The sequence below is a fragment of the Lipotes vexillifer genome, unplaced genomic scaffold (genome assembly GCF_000442215.2).
Source record: "Lipotes vexillifer unplaced genomic scaffold, Lipotes_vexillifer_v1.1 scaffold15, whole genome shotgun sequence".
Classification (NCBI taxonomy): Eukaryota; Metazoa; Chordata; class Mammalia; order Artiodactyla; family Lipotidae; genus Lipotes; species Lipotes vexillifer.
This window is the reverse complement of record NW_006784589.1, coordinates 1,059,277-1,077,878: the sequence shown is the minus strand read 5'-3', so window position 1 is coordinate 1,077,878 and position 18,602 is coordinate 1,059,277. Positions and strand designations below refer to the sequence as shown.

General features: G+C 40.2%; 1 protein-coding gene across 8 annotated transcripts in view; it reads left to right on the top strand.

The window, feature by feature from the left end:
- The first annotated feature begins 2,085 nt into the window (after nucleotides 1–2,085).
- Nucleotides 2,086–18,602, top strand: part of KDM6A (lysine demethylase 6A) — a 211,842-nt gene continuing 195,325 nt past the window's right edge. For 3 of the 8 annotated variants that reach the window (XM_007456957.1, XM_007456962.1, XM_007456959.1), the window contains exons 1-2: nucleotides 2,446–2,623; nucleotides 2,838–2,901. In XM_007456957.1, the coding sequence (XP_007457019.1) occupies nucleotides 2,457–2,623; nucleotides 2,838–2,901 (231 nt within the window). In that variant the 5' untranslated portion in view covers nucleotides 2,446–2,456. Of the gene's footprint in view, nucleotides 2,624–2,837; nucleotides 2,902–18,602 lie in introns of all 8 variants that reach the window. The other 5 variants (XM_007456963.1, XM_007456958.1, XM_007456964.1 and 2 more) reach the window with 3 other exon arrangements.

Below are 18,602 nucleotides of genomic sequence, written 5' to 3'. Positions count from 1 at the left end.
AAAAATTATCTCATGCTTCATGATAGACTGTAATTGGACTAGACACAGAGTTCTGGCTTAGAGGATAAGTAACTTTCCCAAGGACACACAGCCTGTGCAGAGTAATAATTTGCATCCAGATCTGCCTGACTTCGACCCCACACGTTGCATCCACTCCATGCAATTCTGCTGCTATTACCTAGTAATGATTATGTAGTGAGAAAGAAGGTTTTGAGGGGTTGGAGGTGGGCAGCCTTATAATTCTTGGAAATGGCCTGAGTCAAGAACCACCAGCTCCAGGAAGACTGCCAAATACTGGCAGAATTTCTATCTCTGCTTGTGCAAGTCTAAGTGTGTGTGTGTGTGTGTGTGTGTGTATGGTGGTTTGTGGGGGGAGATAGTGGTGTCAAAATCTCCCGGGCTTTGAAGGTCATCTGTTGTGAGAAAGTTTACAACGCATGTGCTAATTTAGCTGCAGAAAATATTCAGCCCTGTATACTCACCCATTCAAGTAAAATGGAAGGAATACCATAAAGAGTGGAAGAGGTGTTTCAGAGAAAGTAGTTAAACCTGAAATATAATCCATATAAAACTATAGTTTGCTAGTCTAGTTACTAGTCTCAGGGGAACAATTTAAAACTGTGTGCAAAATCACACACAGTATGGGATTTCCATAGCTTCTCACTGAATACTGCTAGGATTACTGAGTCAGCACTGAATTGTCTTCCTTATAGTTTAACATCCAAGTTGAATATACCTTGTTTATTGGTTACATTATTGAAAATATAGAGTCCATGTCTATAAAGGAAAACTTGTCTTCATATGTCCATTAATTTTTTTCCTATCCCTGAAGACTGGAGGTGTGCCCTGTAACATCTGTTATATGAGACGTATCTTATTAAATTTGTCTTTTGAACAGAGTAATAGACCGAAGGCGTGTTTTCTTTTTCTCCCAATTATGCTATGGATTGAAAGGCAGACTAGTGACTTTTATTTGCACCTGCGACGCGGTCAGAACAAGAAAGTGTTACTGTTGTGTAAAACATGTTGTGGGAGGTAGAAAAGGGTTTTCTGGGCTGCAAGCTTCGCTGACTGTCTTAATTATGCCTTCTCTCAGGCCTGTCTACAAGCAGCCCGAACTCTTCCATGAAGGCCCCACTGAGATCAGAGCAGTAGAAACCAGCAACCTGGAGATCTCGCTTAATTTTTCGTCATTGCTTTTTCTTACAACACTATAATGAACTACTGATAAAACACAGGTAGCATGAAACTTTGGACCCAAAGTGCCGCCAACAGACCTTTGGCGGTGGAGAGCTATGGTCAGCAAGCCGGACCCCCGTGGGTGACTTTTCATTCCCTCCGGCCGGGGGTCAGGGGACCTTTCCCCCTTCACTTGGGGCGCGAGCGAGGGGATCGGGGCCGAGAGCGCACGCCTGGCCTAGGGCGACGCCTGAGCCGCGGGGCAGGGGGCCAGCAGCCACTGCCCGAGTGCGCTCCTGGCGGAGGCCATTACTTCCAGCGGTGCCAAAAGTGTGCGCCTTCTTCGGCGGGCGGAGGTCAGGGGCCGTGCGCCGCCTCCCGGCGACGCGACCCTTATCAGGCCCTCCGGGGCCCGGGACCCCCGAAGCGCACGATGCCGGAGCCGCGGTCTGGGCCCACCACCTAGCTCCCGGGCAGGCAAGAGCCGTCCATGGTGTCCTCACTCACTGCTCGCGCCCGCCGCGGGCGGTGCCGGACCTCGCCCTTCCCCACCGCTCCCCTCCCCCTCCCGAGCCCGCCGCGGCTCCCGAGGTGACACGGCCCGGACCTTCCATTCTCTGCCCCAGTGTATTTAACTGGCACAACCTAATCGGCTGCTCCCTCTCGAGGACAAACCCTTCCCTCGGACGGACGGGCCCAGCAGCCAACCACCGGCCAGAATTGGCGTGCGTCCCGCTCCCTGTCGGTGGGGGCCTCGGTGGGCGGGGCTCGGGCAGCTAGCAAGTTGAGTGGAGCCACGGCTGACGTGAGTCAACAAAGGTCACGTGAAGCGAGCGGGCCACGCTGATTGGCGGCGCCGGCCGGGTGGGGAGGGGGGGGTCACGGCGGCGGCGTGGGGTTCGCTGTGTGACACAATTACAACAACTTTGTGCTGGTGCCGGGGAAGTTTGTGTCTCCAACGAATCCCTCCCGTGTCCCTCAACCCCGCACGCTCCGGCCGTTCCCGCCATCTCCGCCCGTGGCTGCCCCTCGCCCGCTCCCGCGATGTGACCCTACAAGCCGAGCCGCTGCCGCTGCCGACTCGGGGGCTCCGCAGCCCCTGCCGCCGCCGCCTTCACCGCCGCCGCGTTGGGATTTTTCGTCGCTGCCGCCTGCGGCGGAGGAGGAGGCGGCGATAAAGTTGGTGTGCCGGTCCCGCGCGGAGATTGGGGGCGTCGTTGTGGGCCCCGGCCCGGGGGGAGGTGTCGGCGTCGGAGTTGTGAATTCGCTGCGTTTCCATGAAATCCTGCGGAGTGTCGCTCGCTACCGCCGCCGCTGCCGCCGCCGCCGCCGCTTTCGGTGATGAGGAAAAGAAAATGGCGGCGGGAAAAGCGAGCGGCGAGAGCGAGGAGGCGTCCCCGAGCCTGACAGCCGAGGAGAGGGAGGCGCTCGGCGGACTGGACAGGTACGGGCTGCCGTCACCCGCCCGGTCGGCTCCGGACGGGTTGGCGCCGCTCTCCGGGGAGGCCGGAGCGCGGCTCGCCTCTGGCGGCGGCGGGGCGAGCACCTTGGCTTGGCGCTCTCTGTGCTGTAGCCGCCGCCGGGGCCTCGGGCTCGGGCAGGGATGGGTCGGTGGTGCTGTTGGACCTTTAACGAGCCGCGTGTGTCTCTCTCCACAGCCGCCTCTTCGGTTTCGTGAGGTTTCATGAAGATGGCGCCAGGACGAAGGCCCTGCTGGGCAAGGTAAGGCAGCTGCGGGCCGGAGCGCGGACACGGTCTCCCCGGCCGGCGCCCCGCTCGCCCAGAACCCCGCGGTCCGGCCGGCGCTCATTGTGGCCGCGAAGGAGGGCCGAGGGGCTTCCGGAAAACTGTTTCCTGCTTCTGCTCCCCCCCCCTCCCCCCGCCCCCCACACACACCCCCGGATCCCTCACTCGCTCCCTTGCGAAATCGCCCTCTCCTCTCGTAGCTGGAGGAACAGAGACGGCAGCGCTTTGGGGCCGAGCTCAACTGGGTCGACAAAACTGCCTGTTATTTTACGGCTTTGGGAGGGGCGACCGATGATCGCTCCGAGGTGCCTGTTTAGGGTCAAGGGCTTGTAAATGTGTGCAGATTTCCCCGCATTTCCGACTTACTTGCCTCCCGTGGTTTTTATTCTTTTCCTCCAGGAAGGCTGTTCGGGAAGTCTACTGTTAACCCAACGTTTGGGGCTTTCTTGTGTCCCCGCTCCCAGAAGGGGGAAGTTGCACGTAGTTTAGGGCGGTGAAGAGTTTGCATGGGTCTGTTGACATGCATCTCGAGGGGTACGGTGTTTTACCTGAAGTTAGGTGACTTGTTTACTTTTTGGGTCTTTCGGCCATAGAAATCCTGCAGTTACTTGTGAATGTGTTTTCTTCTTGGAGCCTCGTTTCCTGCGTGTCTGGCAGGGGAGGCCAGGGGGGAATTCGGGGTGCAGTTTCTGTTTATTTGTGTGGAAAGTTGTTGGCACTGTCATTTAGTTAAGTAATGGCTGCTCCTATCGGCCCAAGATGGCGGGACAGGGTGGGAGGAGAAAGTGAAGGGGGGGGTTTGGGGGAGGGAGGAGAGGTAAACATGGAAATAAATAGTAGCGATGAATAGGCTTCTCCTTCGGAGTGTGTAGCTCGGTGGTGTTTAATAAAAATTATCCAAGATTATTTGCATCTAGAATTCTTGTACCTTTCTCAAGCTTGGAAGCAGCATTCGTAAGCCTGGTAAATGCTTATCAACCTGTAGCACATTTAGTTACCCATCCGTAAGCTGTTGAACAAAGGCACTGGAGTCTCGATCTGTCTGCATCAGTTTGTGTCTCTTGACCAAAATCTGATCGAAATGATATTTGTATGCTTGCTTCTTAATTGGGACCATGAAACTTGGAGTGTGCTGGGATAGGTGTTGCATCCATTAAGACATTTGCTTTTCTAGCTGAAATCAGTGGCTTTGCATTTGACACCTAGCTTTATTGTTGCAATTGAGAAGGAAGTTTGAAATGACTAAAGCCTTGCATTTATTTTATTCTTAAGTTGATTAAAAAAAAAAATTTAGTTGTCCCTAATTTTTGTCTGTAGTTTGGTTTAGGAGAGTCACTAATACCTTTTATCTGTAATTACACTTACGTTTTTGTTTCAAAATAACTTAAGTGTAAGGGGTTTTGAATACAAATAATGACCAGAAAGCTAAACTGAAATAATCCTTTTCAGTAAGCCCAGTCCCTTTGACCCATAGAGAAAAGTTGAATTAAACTTTGACTATGTAAGTATTAATTGGCTTCATTAAAATTATTGCTGGAAAAATGAATAGCGACTAGCTCTGAAATGATTTAAGCGTAAATGACTTAAGCCTTGAAATTTTTTTCAACCTGAGTATTTAAAATATTTTATTTTAAAATACTTCACTAATGTCAAAGTTGTCATTCCAAAAGATTAAGCAAAATTTTTAAATTTAAGGAGCATTTTATTTTGGAGTGATTATTGCCGTTCTAATAGGAGGTTGGTAAAATTGTTTGCAAAGGTAATACATTTGGAAAAGTTTGGCCAAGGCTACGGCTTTTGGTTATGGTAATGAAGAAATAAATGGAATCTGATGTTTTACGTGGATAATGTGTAAAATGCTAGTTGATTTCATGTCTCAGAATGCTTGTATTTAGATGGATTCACAGTGGATTGTGCTTAACATTGTATTTCAGATTGTAATATTGAACCCTGCAGTTATTATGCACTACTGAGTTTAAATTGTAAAAGAACTGAACATTTTCAGGTATTTTTTTTGGTGCAAGTGCAATACTTTCTTGATGTTTGAACACAGCAACATCTTATAAATGAGAAACTTGCGAAGCTTCATTATGTTTTGTGGAAGAATGAAGGCTTCATAAAATACTGGGTAATTTAATTACTAAATGTTTTGTGGAACTAAAGAAAAAAGGTTCTTCATTACTTCAGACCCCATGCTTGTGAGGTCCTACCTATTTAGGTCAAGGCTTCTTAGCCTTAACATTAAAATAAAACATTCTAGAGAATGTGCTTGCAACCGCATGCAATTCATGGTTGCGTCCTTATGAGCTCGAACATACCAGTGAAATGTGTAATGTAAAGCTTGGTATTATATAACCTCGCACCATGTGTTTGAATTGGATTCTGAATAGAATGAAGGAGGTGGAGTCCTGCTATAGGAAGTATTGCATTATTTAGTGTCATCCATCTTTTGCACAGCCCTGGTAAACAGTATGTTTTTTGTGGAATGTTGAGCTGTGTTAGTTTCAGAATTCTTATTGTCTGAAAGTCTTAAAAATAAGAGTTGGCTTTTCTTTGTTGGGGTAGGTTCCGGCTACTTACTTAAGAGCAGATACTGGAATTAAATAACTCCCAGGATTCTCTTTTTAGCGATGATTTTTCTCATTACCCCCCCCCCCACCCCGACCCCCCAACAAATTTAGTCTGCGCCTTGTATAACTTTTTTTTTTTTGACAGAAATTTAGCTATTACTACTTGCTTTCAAAAATTCTTATTCCTATATATTATTGGATCTTCTTTCAAGTTTTTAAAGTTAAATTAGTAGGTTTTAAAAAAGGTTAACTCGACTTAAAAGATTTGGAAAGTTTAAAACATTTAATAATAACTGTCTCTTACTTGCCCCTAAACTCACGTGTACCTTTTCTAGGTGAGAATACTTTGTTTAAACTGCTGATTTCTCGTAGTCTCTGAATGCATTCGTGAGATTAATTTATATTGGAGTCATTGAAAGAATTTTTGTTTGAATGATTGCCGTTTGATATACAGTGCTTGGGGTTTTGGATGAAAAAGAAATTAGTAATACAGTATATTATTTTGCAGTAATACCTTTAAAATATTTTTAAAAGATTGTAAACAGCAAGTGGTTGCTTAATCAGAGTTCTTGAAATATAGCTGATCTTGATTACTTTTCTCTTTAAACTAATGCTGACCATCTTTTGGTAACATAATTCAAGATTCTTATTTTTTTAATTATGGTGGAGTTACTGAAAAGTAATTAAAAAGTGAAACATTTTAACAGAAATTAACTATGGTGACACTTTTAGTACATTTTTGAAAATCTTTTGGATTAATCTTGTTTTCAGTTAATAAGGATTTGAGTTAAAAAATAATATATAGTAATATATAGCATGACTGTAGTAATACTATATGTATTTATAGGAGTTATGTAATGCTAAAGGGTTGGGGAATCTTTTGTCAGGGAACTATTGCTAAAATACATAGTTGTTCACTTTGAAGTATCTATGTCATTTTCAAGTTTGTATTAAATACTCTTATTGGGATTTTTTTTCCTTTTGTAATTCTTTTAATCAATAGAAAGATTATGTAGAATACCTAGAAGTAGTTATGGATTGTTTACCATTTTAAAATGTATGTGTCTAAAAAAAATAAAATGTATGTGCTTTTTTTCCTAGGAGATAATTAGTATGAAAATAGTTGGAATTTAAAATTTTGGGGGCAGTGGAAGTAGTTTAAGGTCCATTAAAGCATGTATTTTCCTAAATTTGGTTCACTTGCATGTAGATGGTAGGGGAAAATTATTAGGTTAGTTGTAGAGGTGGCTTTTTTATACTATAATATTTGGATGTTGATGTTTAAAATTATGCTATATTATGTGTGTGTTTTGTTTGCTGGCACTTAAAGGAACATATTCATTTCCAGTGCTAAAGGAGATTAGTGTTTGGGTTACAAAAGTAACCACAGAATAATGTCATACTTTTTTGTTTGAAAATTAGGTCTTTAATATGATGCATCTTAAAAAGTATTTTCTAGTTTGGAAAGTTGTCTTGTAAACAATTATAGTCATTATTATTTATCCGGACAAAGTCTTATGCAGTTACTATACATTTCCTAAGATTTTGTTACATTCCTGGTAATAAAGCTATAGTAAGAGATTATAGAAAATGCTTGCTTATCTGGCCACACATTAGAATTGCAGGAATATATAAACATGTGCTTTTTAAAGCTCTGAACCGCGCCCCCCCGCCCCACCCCAATAGCTCTTTCCATAGACTCGGTTACAAATTGAAATGACTAGGGGACGTTTGGCTGCCACTTCTGTATATTTCAGGTTGTTAAGAAAAACTGCATGAGACATGAGTTGCTGTGATGTAGATGGTAAAGTGGAATGGTGGGCCATGCACTTTGAACCAAGGTGAAGGTTCAGTGCTTGGCTAGCTACAGAGTAAAAATATCTTTTTCTGACTTGATTAGGTAGCATTTAGTTTTTATTTATGTAATACCAGTATTATTTTGCAGATTTGAAAAGGTTATTTTTGGTTAAGTTTATTTTACTTTGAAACTCATTTTGATGCTTTGAGCTCTTTGAAATTGATGTTAGTGACTGCATTATTAATATTTTTTAAATGTATCCAGAGAACTAATTTATGTTACAAAAACACCACTAGATTGTCTAAGAATTGAAATGGTGGTTAGGTTATTTAAGATCCACATGTATTTGTAGACTAGTTAATTAATGGAGTTTATTTAATGAATATATAACTGACAGTCTTAGTACTCATACTGAAGCTTCACATATAATTGTATCAGTTTTCTATACTGGTTTGTAATTTGTCGATAGTAAATTAGAGCAACAAATATTTGAGTACACTGAATGCAAGTCTTCTATGCAGGGGATATGAAGATAACATAGATATCCCTTGTCTGCATTGAAAACTTACAGTTCCCTAAAAGGGTGAGATATAAGTATAAGGATGACTATCACAGAAACATCAGTGGCAGAAGAAAAGTGTGAAGTATCCTGAAAGCTTATGATAAAGGCCAGTTTAACAATTTACAAGTTAGAATGGCTCTTTCTTTTTTTGCCACCCATAAAAAACATTGATTAGCAAGCATGCACAAAAGCAGTCACAGGAACCTGTTGGTGAAGCTGGACGACGGAAGTCCCAGCTCTTTGTCCTTGTAGGTAGTCTATCAAGGACCTTGTTGGAAAGGTGCTTTGGAGGCACATGTAGCAATATGTTAGCAGCAGTAGGCATTAGCCCCAGAATCACCTGATCAGTGGTGGAACACAAGGCTGAATGGGACTCTTAGAGTATGTGTGCACTCTGGAGAGTATTGGGATCCTGGATTTGCTGATTCTTAGACCCTGTTCATGCAGAGGTGGAGATGCCTTTACAGTATTTCTAGCCAAGCCACATTAACTTGGACATCGTTTATTTCACTGATGAAAACTTACTTCTGACATTCCTTATGCTACCTAACACATTCTCCTGACTGAAGTAAAGGCAGGAGAACCATTACCTTTGTAGAGTGCTGTCATGGCTCCTGTCTTCCTCATGTCTCTCATTTTTAGATTTAACTATTCTGGACTGTGTATTCCTGATTTGGGAATTTCAAATGTTAACTAACAGCCCCTGGATTTTAGATTATTGGAATTAACTTCAAAAGTTAACTGATAGTTGCTAGGTTAAAATTAATGAAAGCAAATGAGACTCACTGTATCCTGATGTGTATTTCATTTAATTTTTTTCTTAAAACATTTAATGAGAATTTATATTATGTAACATTCTGTGTCAGACATTTAAAACTCAATTATTTCATTCAGTTTTTGTAATATGAGTTAAATCGGGGGGGATTCACATTTGTGAGATAATTGCACAGTGGCTTCTGGGCTAGTTTAATTTACAGATAGCCTTTTCCATTTATCTAGGCATATGTTTCAACAAATTACGCACTTTGAACACCAGACCCCAGAAGAGAAAGACCGACCCGGCTCTTAGTTCCTCATGCTGGGGGCTCTTGTGATCTGCACCTTCTTTCCCTAGATGGGTAGTGCTGGAGATGGGCAGGACATTGATGGCTCCTGCAAAAACACTATTTGCTTTCTTGGATCCCCATTTTCAGTTAGTTTACTCTTGGGGCAGTTGGAAATTGAGTTTCAAAGTTCTATCCTAGATTGGGCCTCATTGGAAGGTTGCTTGTTAATAGGGTGGGGCTTATTTCTTGATTGTGTTTCTTGGAGATGGTGTTTCTTGACTTCTTTATCAGCAAGGAATCTTTTAATTTTGTTTAGGAACACATGATTTAAAATCAGATTTTAGCTTTTAGCATATGTTCAAAGGTTTATCTGCTGTGTGTTCTGTCCCTCTCTGATCTCATTTTGTAGTAATATTTACCTTTGTTATGAGTTCCTAACTTGAGATCCTTGAATTGAGTGTTCATGGGTCAGTTTAGGAAATTCTCTGACAAAGTTTTGGAAGGATACTCAAGAAGTATTTGAATAATGATCATCTTGGAGTACAAAGTGGCTCTAGGGTGAGGAGGAGGGGAGATTTTATTATTATTTTTTATTTTTTAAATTTTGATTTATTTATTTATTTTGGCTGCTTTCGGTCTTCCTTGCTGCACGCGGGCTTTCTCTAGTTGTGATGAGCGGGGGCTGCTCTTCATTGTGGGGCGCTGGCTTCTCATTGCGATGGCTTCTCTTGTTGCGTAGCACGGGCTCTAGGCATGTGGGCTTCAGTAGTTGTGGCACGCAGGCCCAGTAGTTGTGGCGCACGGGCCCAGTTGCTCTGCAGCACGTGAGATCTTCCCGGACTAGGGCTCAAACCCATGTCCCCTGCATTGGCAGGCGGATTCTTAACCACTGTGCCACCAGGGAAGCCCCAGGAGGAGAGATTTTAAACAGATTTCTGTACCACTGTGGGCTTTTTTTGTTGTTGTTATTTTAACCATAGACATGCATTACCTTAAAAATAATAAAATAAGCACACTGATAGTGAGTATGCCAGAATTATATTTTGGTTGATTAAAGATGGATTTTATACTACGGTGTGTAGTTAGAGATACCTGTGAATACTTTGTTGTCAGGTTGGGATACTTCTCGTCTTGATGGTTCTTCAGTGGGGATAGGGGTAAATGAAGTAGAGGTGTGTACCCTATTTGGTCCTATTTCTTTCTTTTTTTCTTTTTGCTGCCCTCAGCCTGGTCCTATTTCCTTGCATTTTATTTACATGGCTTTGTTATAGTTGCTGTACTCATTCTTCATTTTGGTCTTTAGCATCTGTTTCATTGATGACTTTATTTTTGGGCCTGAGTTGGCCTGGGCTTACATTTGGGACCCAATTAAAAACTGTAACCTGGAAGGGTGGCAGTAATCTCTTATTTAGACAGTTTTAGGTTTCTCAGCCAAGTTATGGCCATTTGCCACTTCCTTGTATAAGGTTTTGTTTATTTTCTCTTACCTATTTCTTCCTTTTATTATATCTTTTCTGTACTTCTCTACATTGCTAAGACTGACATCATTCTGTTGTGAATGTGTTCCTGTATTCTTTTTGTGGTTTTGTCTGTGGTAGTATTTTGTCTGTGTTAGAGTAAATAAAAGATGCTACTTGCTAAGTTTATTCTCAGGAAGAAGGTTGGGCTTTGTTATAGTTAAGAGTATTATATGAGGTCATCTAATTTATTTTAATTTAGAACAATGGAAGAAACCTTTTTAGATAAAGGATTGTTTTTAAACTAGATCTATTACATTATGTTCGTCAGATATTTCTCTTTTTAAAAAAACAGTGTATTAGGGAAAATTTCCAACATTTTCAAAAGCCGAGAAAATCAACCAACCAACCCTCACCAGTCATTACCCAGCTTCAACAATTTTCAACTCGTAACCAGTCTTGTTTCATCTGTATTTTGCCCCTCACTACCATTATTGTGAAGGAAATCTCAGATATCAGTCACATCATTTAATCCATAGCTATTTCAGTTTGTCTCTGAAACATAGCCACAGTGCCTTTATTACACATAAAATAAGTTCTTAATATGAAATATCCATGGGCCTTGATTTTTTTTTTTTGCCATTTGGAAGCTAAGAATTAGTTGCTTGGGAAATGAGTAGAAAACAGATATTTAGCTGAATACATGTGAGCTTATTTGTATTTTAATATTGTGGTAGAATTCTGTAATAGAATATTACATAATATGTGACAGAAGAGAGAATTTTTCCTAAGAACTTTATGAATCTTAGTTGCTTGAGTCTGTTTGGATAGTTTATATATTTAGGGAAAATTTATTTATTTAAAAAATTATTTATTTTTGGCTGCGTTGGGTCTTCGTTGCTGTGCGCGGGCTTTCTCTAGTTGCTGAGAGCGGGGGCTACTCTTCATTGCGGTGCGTGGGCTTCTCACTGCGGTGGCTTCTCTTGTTGCGGAGCACGGGCTCTAGAGTTCAGGCTCAGTAGTTGTGGCTCACGGGCTTAGTTGCTCCACGGCATGTGGGATCTTCCCGGACCAGGGCTCGAACGTGCCCCCTGCATTGGCAGGCGGATTCTTAACCACTGCGCCACCAGAGAAGCCCGGAAAATTTGTTTTTAAGATACAATAGTTAAATATTTTAGGTTTTTGAATTTCAGGTGTCAGAATGAGAAGTAGAAAAGCTTTTACTTTGCTTGATTGATTTGTGAGACGTTTGCTGAACTGCTGTGAGTGAGGGACTGTGCCAAGTCCTGGGGCAACAAGTAATACTTGGCCTCTGCCCCTGCGGTCTGTGGAGAGAGATGGACAGACGGAGTGACCATATGATGTAGTAAGTACCATAATCAAGGTATATGCAAAGTGCTATGAGCTCTCAAATGATGGAACAATTAAAACATTTAAAACTTTTGATTAGGAGTAATTTAAGCTATCCACACAAATTCCCAACGTTTTGGAGCAGTTAGTTTAGACTGGAGAAGTGGGTAAGAGAAACTGCACAAAAATGTAGTGACATTTTGGCCGTGGTTATCAAACATGAATAGAAAGAAGTTGAGCAAGAGGAAAAAGAAGGTAGAGTTGGAGGTATGAAGTTAAATGGTGTTTGAGGAATTTTGAATAATTTAGTGTGGACAGAGAGAGGGTAGGGTGTCTTAGTGGGATTAGGAGGAGGTAATTGAGCATGTGAAGGCCCCCATCACTGTAGGCCGTAGGAGGTTTTGGGGAGTCATTGAACTCAACTCTCTAATCAGGGGAAGTGACATGACCAGAAGTAGATTTTCTGGGAATATTATTGGCTACAGTGAGAGATAAAGTGGAGGGGAAAGGAACCTAGTTGTGAAGTACTGATGGACAGATAGCACTGCATGGATTTTAGAGTAGAATTCTGCTTCTGCCACTTACTATGTATATGATCTTTGGGCAAATTATTTGATCTTTCAGAGGCTCAGTTTTCTCATCTGTAAAATGGAAGTGGTAATAGATTTCTGGCAGGCTATTGCATTTTGTGTTAGGAAAAAAGATATGTAAAGTGCCTGGCATTGGGCCTGGTGTGGAAGGTGCTCAGTACAAGATATATGTTATCATCTTGGAAAAGACAATTTTTAAAGTGAGGCTGTAGTTGAGGAATGAGGGGGGAGATAGAGGCAGATTTGAGATCTCTTGAAAACACCCTTCCCTGACTTTCCTAACATCTGACTACTTTGGCTTTATTTCTGCATCTCTGACCACATTTCAGTCTCCTTTGCAAGGAGATTCTGTTCTAGATCTTTTTTACTCTGTCTGCTCCCAAGTTGCATGTATACTTGACTGCCACTTGATTACTTCACCTGGGTATCTTGAAGGCATCTTAAACTGAACATATGCAAGCTGAATTTATGATTGTCTTTGATGTTCCTTGTCTTAGTAAATAGCGCTTACCACTACCCTTGCCAGAAACCTTAGAGTCATTTTTAACTCCTCTTTTTCTTAACTTACCATATCCTAACAGTCACCGTATCTTGACGTTTCTACATCTTAAATTTCAAATCTGTTTGTTTTTCTCCATCCTCACTGCCACCATTCTAAAGTTGCAGCCATGATCCTATCCTTCTTTTGAAATACCTTCATGCAGCTTTTTTGAATACATAGTGAATACTTGTGCAGAGTACAAAATTGAAAAGTTACATAAAGGATGTTGTAGTAAAAAGAAAATCTCTCTTCCACACCATCTCCCAGTTATTTAGTTCCTCTTCTCAGGCAGCCATTGATAACAGATTTGTTGGGTAACTTCATATTTCAACACCTGTATATTCTGTTGTATTTTTTTCCCATACAAATGAGATACTGTATACAAGTTGTTAAAATGCTTTGTTAATTTTGCTGCTTGCCATATGAAAATATTACTCGTTTTTATATCGAATTGTCTTGGGTTTGAGAGTTCTTTCAAAGTAGTGAGATGTTGGTGAGGCGATCGGTTTGGGTGATGAAGTTATTTTGATTTTGAGGTTCTGTTACTCCTTTTATATAGGGTATAAAGGGTAGAAATTATTCAACATGCAAAAGTTTTAATTGAAAGTATGTTCACATGTGTTTTACTAAGATAGCAGTTGCTTAATTTTATATGCCGTGAACTGTCAGTTGGAATAAGTAGCAAAATTTGCCTTCACATTTTGGTTTTATTGGTGTGACTGATTATCAGTCACTGTGAATACTAATTTAATTTACTTCCCTGAATGTTTAAAGAAGTAGCCATAGTTTATACTACTTAATATCTTATATTTGCAGGAGTCATTCACCTTCTTGACTTATTCTTAGTTTTTATTATATAAAAGGAAACGTAGGTAAACTTGTATTCTTGATCAGTCATAAACAGTACAGGGCCTAGTGTGTTACTAACTTATAGCAGAATATCTTTATTTTCATTATAGATTGACTGGCGGTGGAGTTAGAACAATGGTACGTTAGTTTTTTGAGGTTATTAACCATTTGAGGGTCAGTGTAGCGGTATACATTTTGTATATGATTTTGGGGAGTGTTTGGTTCCCTTTGAAGCCCAACTGTGGACTCCAGTATTTTCAGTTAGTTTACTTTATTCTTGGGTAGAGGTGTTAACAGTAGGAGTGTGTTGAGAAGAACGAAAAGCTTTAGTACCACTGGATTGGTTAGGTTTAGATGGTATGGATTTTACCACACAGTTTTGTGGTGTTCTATGACCACTTCACATATTCTCTCCAGTTCTCCTCTATTGATTATAAGGGTGCTGGGGGAAGAGAATGTGGACTGATCCCTAGAGAACTTATTGCTCTAACTGGAAAAATAGGTGTAAGCACATACTCCCTTAACATAGTTAATAGGCTTTAGAATTGTTCCTCAGCCTGGGTGCTCAAAATGCTGGCTTGATTGGGAGGCTATGTGATATACTGGGAAGAACAGTGGATCAGAAAGCTGAAGACTGGTGTTTGAGTCGGCTGCCTTCTTTGTGAAGTTGCTTAATTCTTATGGTCCCCAGTTTCACCGTCTGTTAAGATGAGCGGCTAGGGATTAAGAATTTCCAAAGTGATTATCTAGCATCAGAATTCTAGGTGGTGGTTCATTTGAATTTTTAGGATTGACTCATTTCTTAAAAATTTTGGCCCAGAAGGAGGGCACAGTTCTGGATTGTAATTTTCTTTGATTTCGGCCTCAAGGCTTCAAGACCAGAAACGAATGCAGGCACATAATGGAACTGAGAGTTGTATGTTTTTGTTAGTCTCACATGATAAATTATTCAGTTAGTCTTTGATTTGAAAGTTGGCCTTATTTATTAATGGTTAGTGTTTTGACTTCTCCAAATTATTTATTTCTTATAGTTGGGGTAGTTATTTCTTAGGTCAGATCTGATGTTTCTAATTCTAGAAGATGGGTATAATCACTGTGTATTTACCTGTTTCCTAGGAACTCATGACAGGGCTAAATGAATTCTCAGATGTGAATTGATAAGAAATGTCATATTAGATACGTACTATTAGGTACTGGGCATTTGTGTGTTACAAGGATGAGTAAGGCCCCTCAGTTTCCCTAAAAGTAGCAAGAATTGGCATTGAGGCATTTTCTGATCTATTGAACGTAAACTTTTATTGTTGAATTTTTCTCTGTGTGTGTGTGTATATGTGTATGAGTATATTATGATTATATTTTTATTGTAAGCCTGTCAGTTAAAAAGATAGGCTTGGAGTTTGTAAGTTAGATTCAGGGTATAACTCTTAAGGGGAGACATTTTTTGTAACACTTTTTCAAAGTATTTATCTATAAATGGATAGATAAATGAAGTGGGTCTTCTGTCACTGAAGATGTTCAGGTTTGCCGATTGACACTACTTGGCCAGGATGTTGTAGACAGCATTCAGATATCAAAGGATAACATTTACTGTTATCTGTAAATATTATCCAACCCTTTAATAGTCATGATTCTGTGAAAAGAGGTAGCTGGGTCCTGAAAATCTGAAGGAAAAGATGGAATCCTTACTAATCTGATGTATGTTTTTTGGCTCTTGCTTTGTTTTTTTGGACTTGTCCTTACAGAAGTGGACAGACAGGTGACAGATTGGCTATCATGAATACATTTCTGTAAATGGAAAGTTTTTTCTATTGGCTTTTTAAAAATTGACTTTATTTTAAAATAATTATAGATTCACCTTGCAGTTGTAAGTAATAACAGATCTAGTACAATATCACGACCAGGATATTGACACTGATACAGTCAAGGTACAGACCTGTTCATCACCACAAGTATCCATCATGTTGTCCTTCATAGCCATATTCACCGCCCCCCCTCAGTTCCTAACCCCTGGCAAGCACTGATCTCTTCTCCGTTTCTATAGTTTTATCATTTGAAGAATGTTATATAAATAGGATCAACAGTATGTATCCTTTTGGGATTACCATTTTTCACTCAGCAGAACTCCCTGGAGATTAATCCAAGTTGTATGTATAGTTTGTTCCTTTTTATTGCTGAGTATTATTCCATGTTATTGATGTACCACAGTTTCTTTAACCATTTACCCATTGAAGGATGTCTTGAGTTACTTTTAGTCTTTGGCTATTGCAAATAAAGCTGCTATGAACATTTGTGTACAGGTGTTTTTGTGAACATAAGTTTTCTCTGGGATAAAATGCCCAAGAGTATATTTGCTGATAGTTGCTTGTTTAGTCTTATAAAAAAATGCCAAAGTATTTTCCAGAGCAGCTCTACCGTTTTACATTCCCATCAGCACTTCCCACCAGTGTTCTAGCTTTGTTGCACCTTTGCCAGCCTTTGGTGTTATTACTGTTTTTTATTTTCCACATTCTGATAGGTGTGTATTGATAGCTCATTGTGGTTTTATTTTGCATTTCCCTAAAGGCTAGTGATGTTAAATATCCTTCATGTCCTTCTTTGCCATCTGAATAGCCTCTTTGGTGAAATGTCTATTCATGTCTTTTGGATTATTGATTTGAGACCTTTCTTTTTCTCTGATGTACAGATTTAGTGCTATAAGTTTTTATTTCAATACTACTTTAGTTCTGTACCACATATTCTTATATATTGTATTTTCATTCAGTTTTATGTCTTTTTAAGTTTCCTCTTCAGGTTTCCTCTTTGATCCATGGAGTATTTAGTAGTGTGTTACTCAGTTTCTAAGTACGTATTTGGAGATTTGGCGATTTTCCTGTTTTCACTGTCACTGATTTTTAGCTTGATTCCTTTATAATTAGGGAATTTACTCTAATTTTCATTCTCTTAGTTGACATCTGTTTTATGACCCAGGATATGGTCTATCTTGATAACTGTTCCATGGGTGTTTGAAATGAATGTGTATTCTGTTGTTGGATGGCGTTTTAATATACATGAGAGTTAGATCTTATTGGTTGATTGTATTGTAAAGTTCTTCTATATCCTTGCTGGTTTTCTGTCAGGTAGTTCTGTCAATTGCTGAGAGTGTGGTGTTGCCAAGTTTCCAACTGTAATTGTGGATTTGTCTGTTTTCCTTTTATCAGTTTTTGCTTCTTGTGCTTAGAGGTTCTGTCATTTGTTGTGTACATATTTAGGATTGTCATGTCTCCTGGTGGGCTGTTTCCTTTATCATTATGTACTATCTCTTTTGGTCTTGCTAAAATTACTAGTAACTTTACTTGCTCTGAGGTCTACTTTATCAATAGTAGTATTGCTATGCTTCCTTTTCAAAATAATTAATATTTACATGGTTTTTTTTCATACTTTCACTTTACCTATTGTATTTAAAGTGATTTTTTTTTTTTTTTTTGTGGACAGTGTATTGCTAGATCATTTAAAAAAATCTACTCTGCCTCTCTCTTTTAATTGGTGTATTTAGACTATTTACACCTAAGGTAATTATTGATATGTTAGAGCTTAAGTGTGCTGTTTTATTATTATTTTTTGTTTGTTTCCTCTTTCTCATTTCTCTGTTTCTTACCTCCCTATGGGTTATCTGGATGTATTTTTTGGATTCCATCTTGATTTGTAGTGTTTTTAAGTATGTCTCTTTGTACAGATTTCTTAGTGGTGGCTCTGGGGATTGGAATATTCATATGTAATTTATCACCATCTTCTGGTATGGATGTTTTACCACTTGGAAACCTTTACTTTGATTTAGGTCTTTTTGCCCTCTCTCTCTCTTGTTTTTTAAAAAAATAAATTTATTTATTTTTGGTTGTGTTGGGTGTTTGTTGTGTGTGGGTTTGCTCTAGCTGCAGAGAGCAAGGGCTACTCTTCGTTGCTGTGTGATGACTTCTCATTGCTGTGGCTTCTCTTGTTGCAGAGCACGGGCTCTAGGTGCACGGGCTTCAGTAGTTGCAGCACGTGGGCTCAGTAGTTGTGGCTCGCAGGCTCTAGAGTGCAGGCTCTGTAGTTGTGGTGCATGGGCTTAGTTGCTCTGCGGCATGTGGGATCTTCCTGGACCAGGGATCGAACCCTAGTCCCCTACATTGGCAGGTGGATTCTTAACTACTGCACCACCAGGGAAGTCTTGCCCTCTCTCTTTTGAAATGTAATTTTCTTAAGTGTTTTCTCTCTGTAACATGGAACATCACACCAGATGGTATGATAAATTTTGCTTCAACCAGCAAATATGATTTAATGAAACTCATGCATTGTATAATAGTCTTATTATACTTATAATTTTACCTATTTCAATGTTCTTTTTTCTTTCTGAAGTCCCAGCCTTCTGCTTTCATTTCCTTTCTATTTAGAGAACTTTTTAAGTCATCCTTTCAGGGTAACTTTGCTAGCAACAAATTCTCTTAGTTTTTCTGAGATTGTCTTTATTTCCCTTCATTCCTGAAGGATATTTTTGCCATATAGAGAATTCACAAGGTATAGTTCTTCTCTTTCAGTATGGGAAAAATGTGCTATTTCCTTCTGTTGTCTGTAGTTTCAGATCAGAAATTTTTTGTCATTAGAATCTGTATTCCCCTGTAAGTAATTCATCGTTTTTCTCTGGCTGCTCTCAAGAATTTTTCTTTGTCTTTAGTTTTCAGATGTTGTTATGATGTATTTTGGTGTGGATATCTTTAGTTTTATTTTGGGGTTCTTCCAGTTTTTTCTTTCTTTGGTTAATATGTTTCACCAAAGTTTGGAAGCTTTTAGCCGTTATATCTTAGAATACGTTTTCAGTCCCACCTTCTCTTCCTCTGGGAGTCTGGTAAGAATTTTAGCTCTTTTGTTTTTGGCTCATAGGACTCTGAGGCTGTTTTT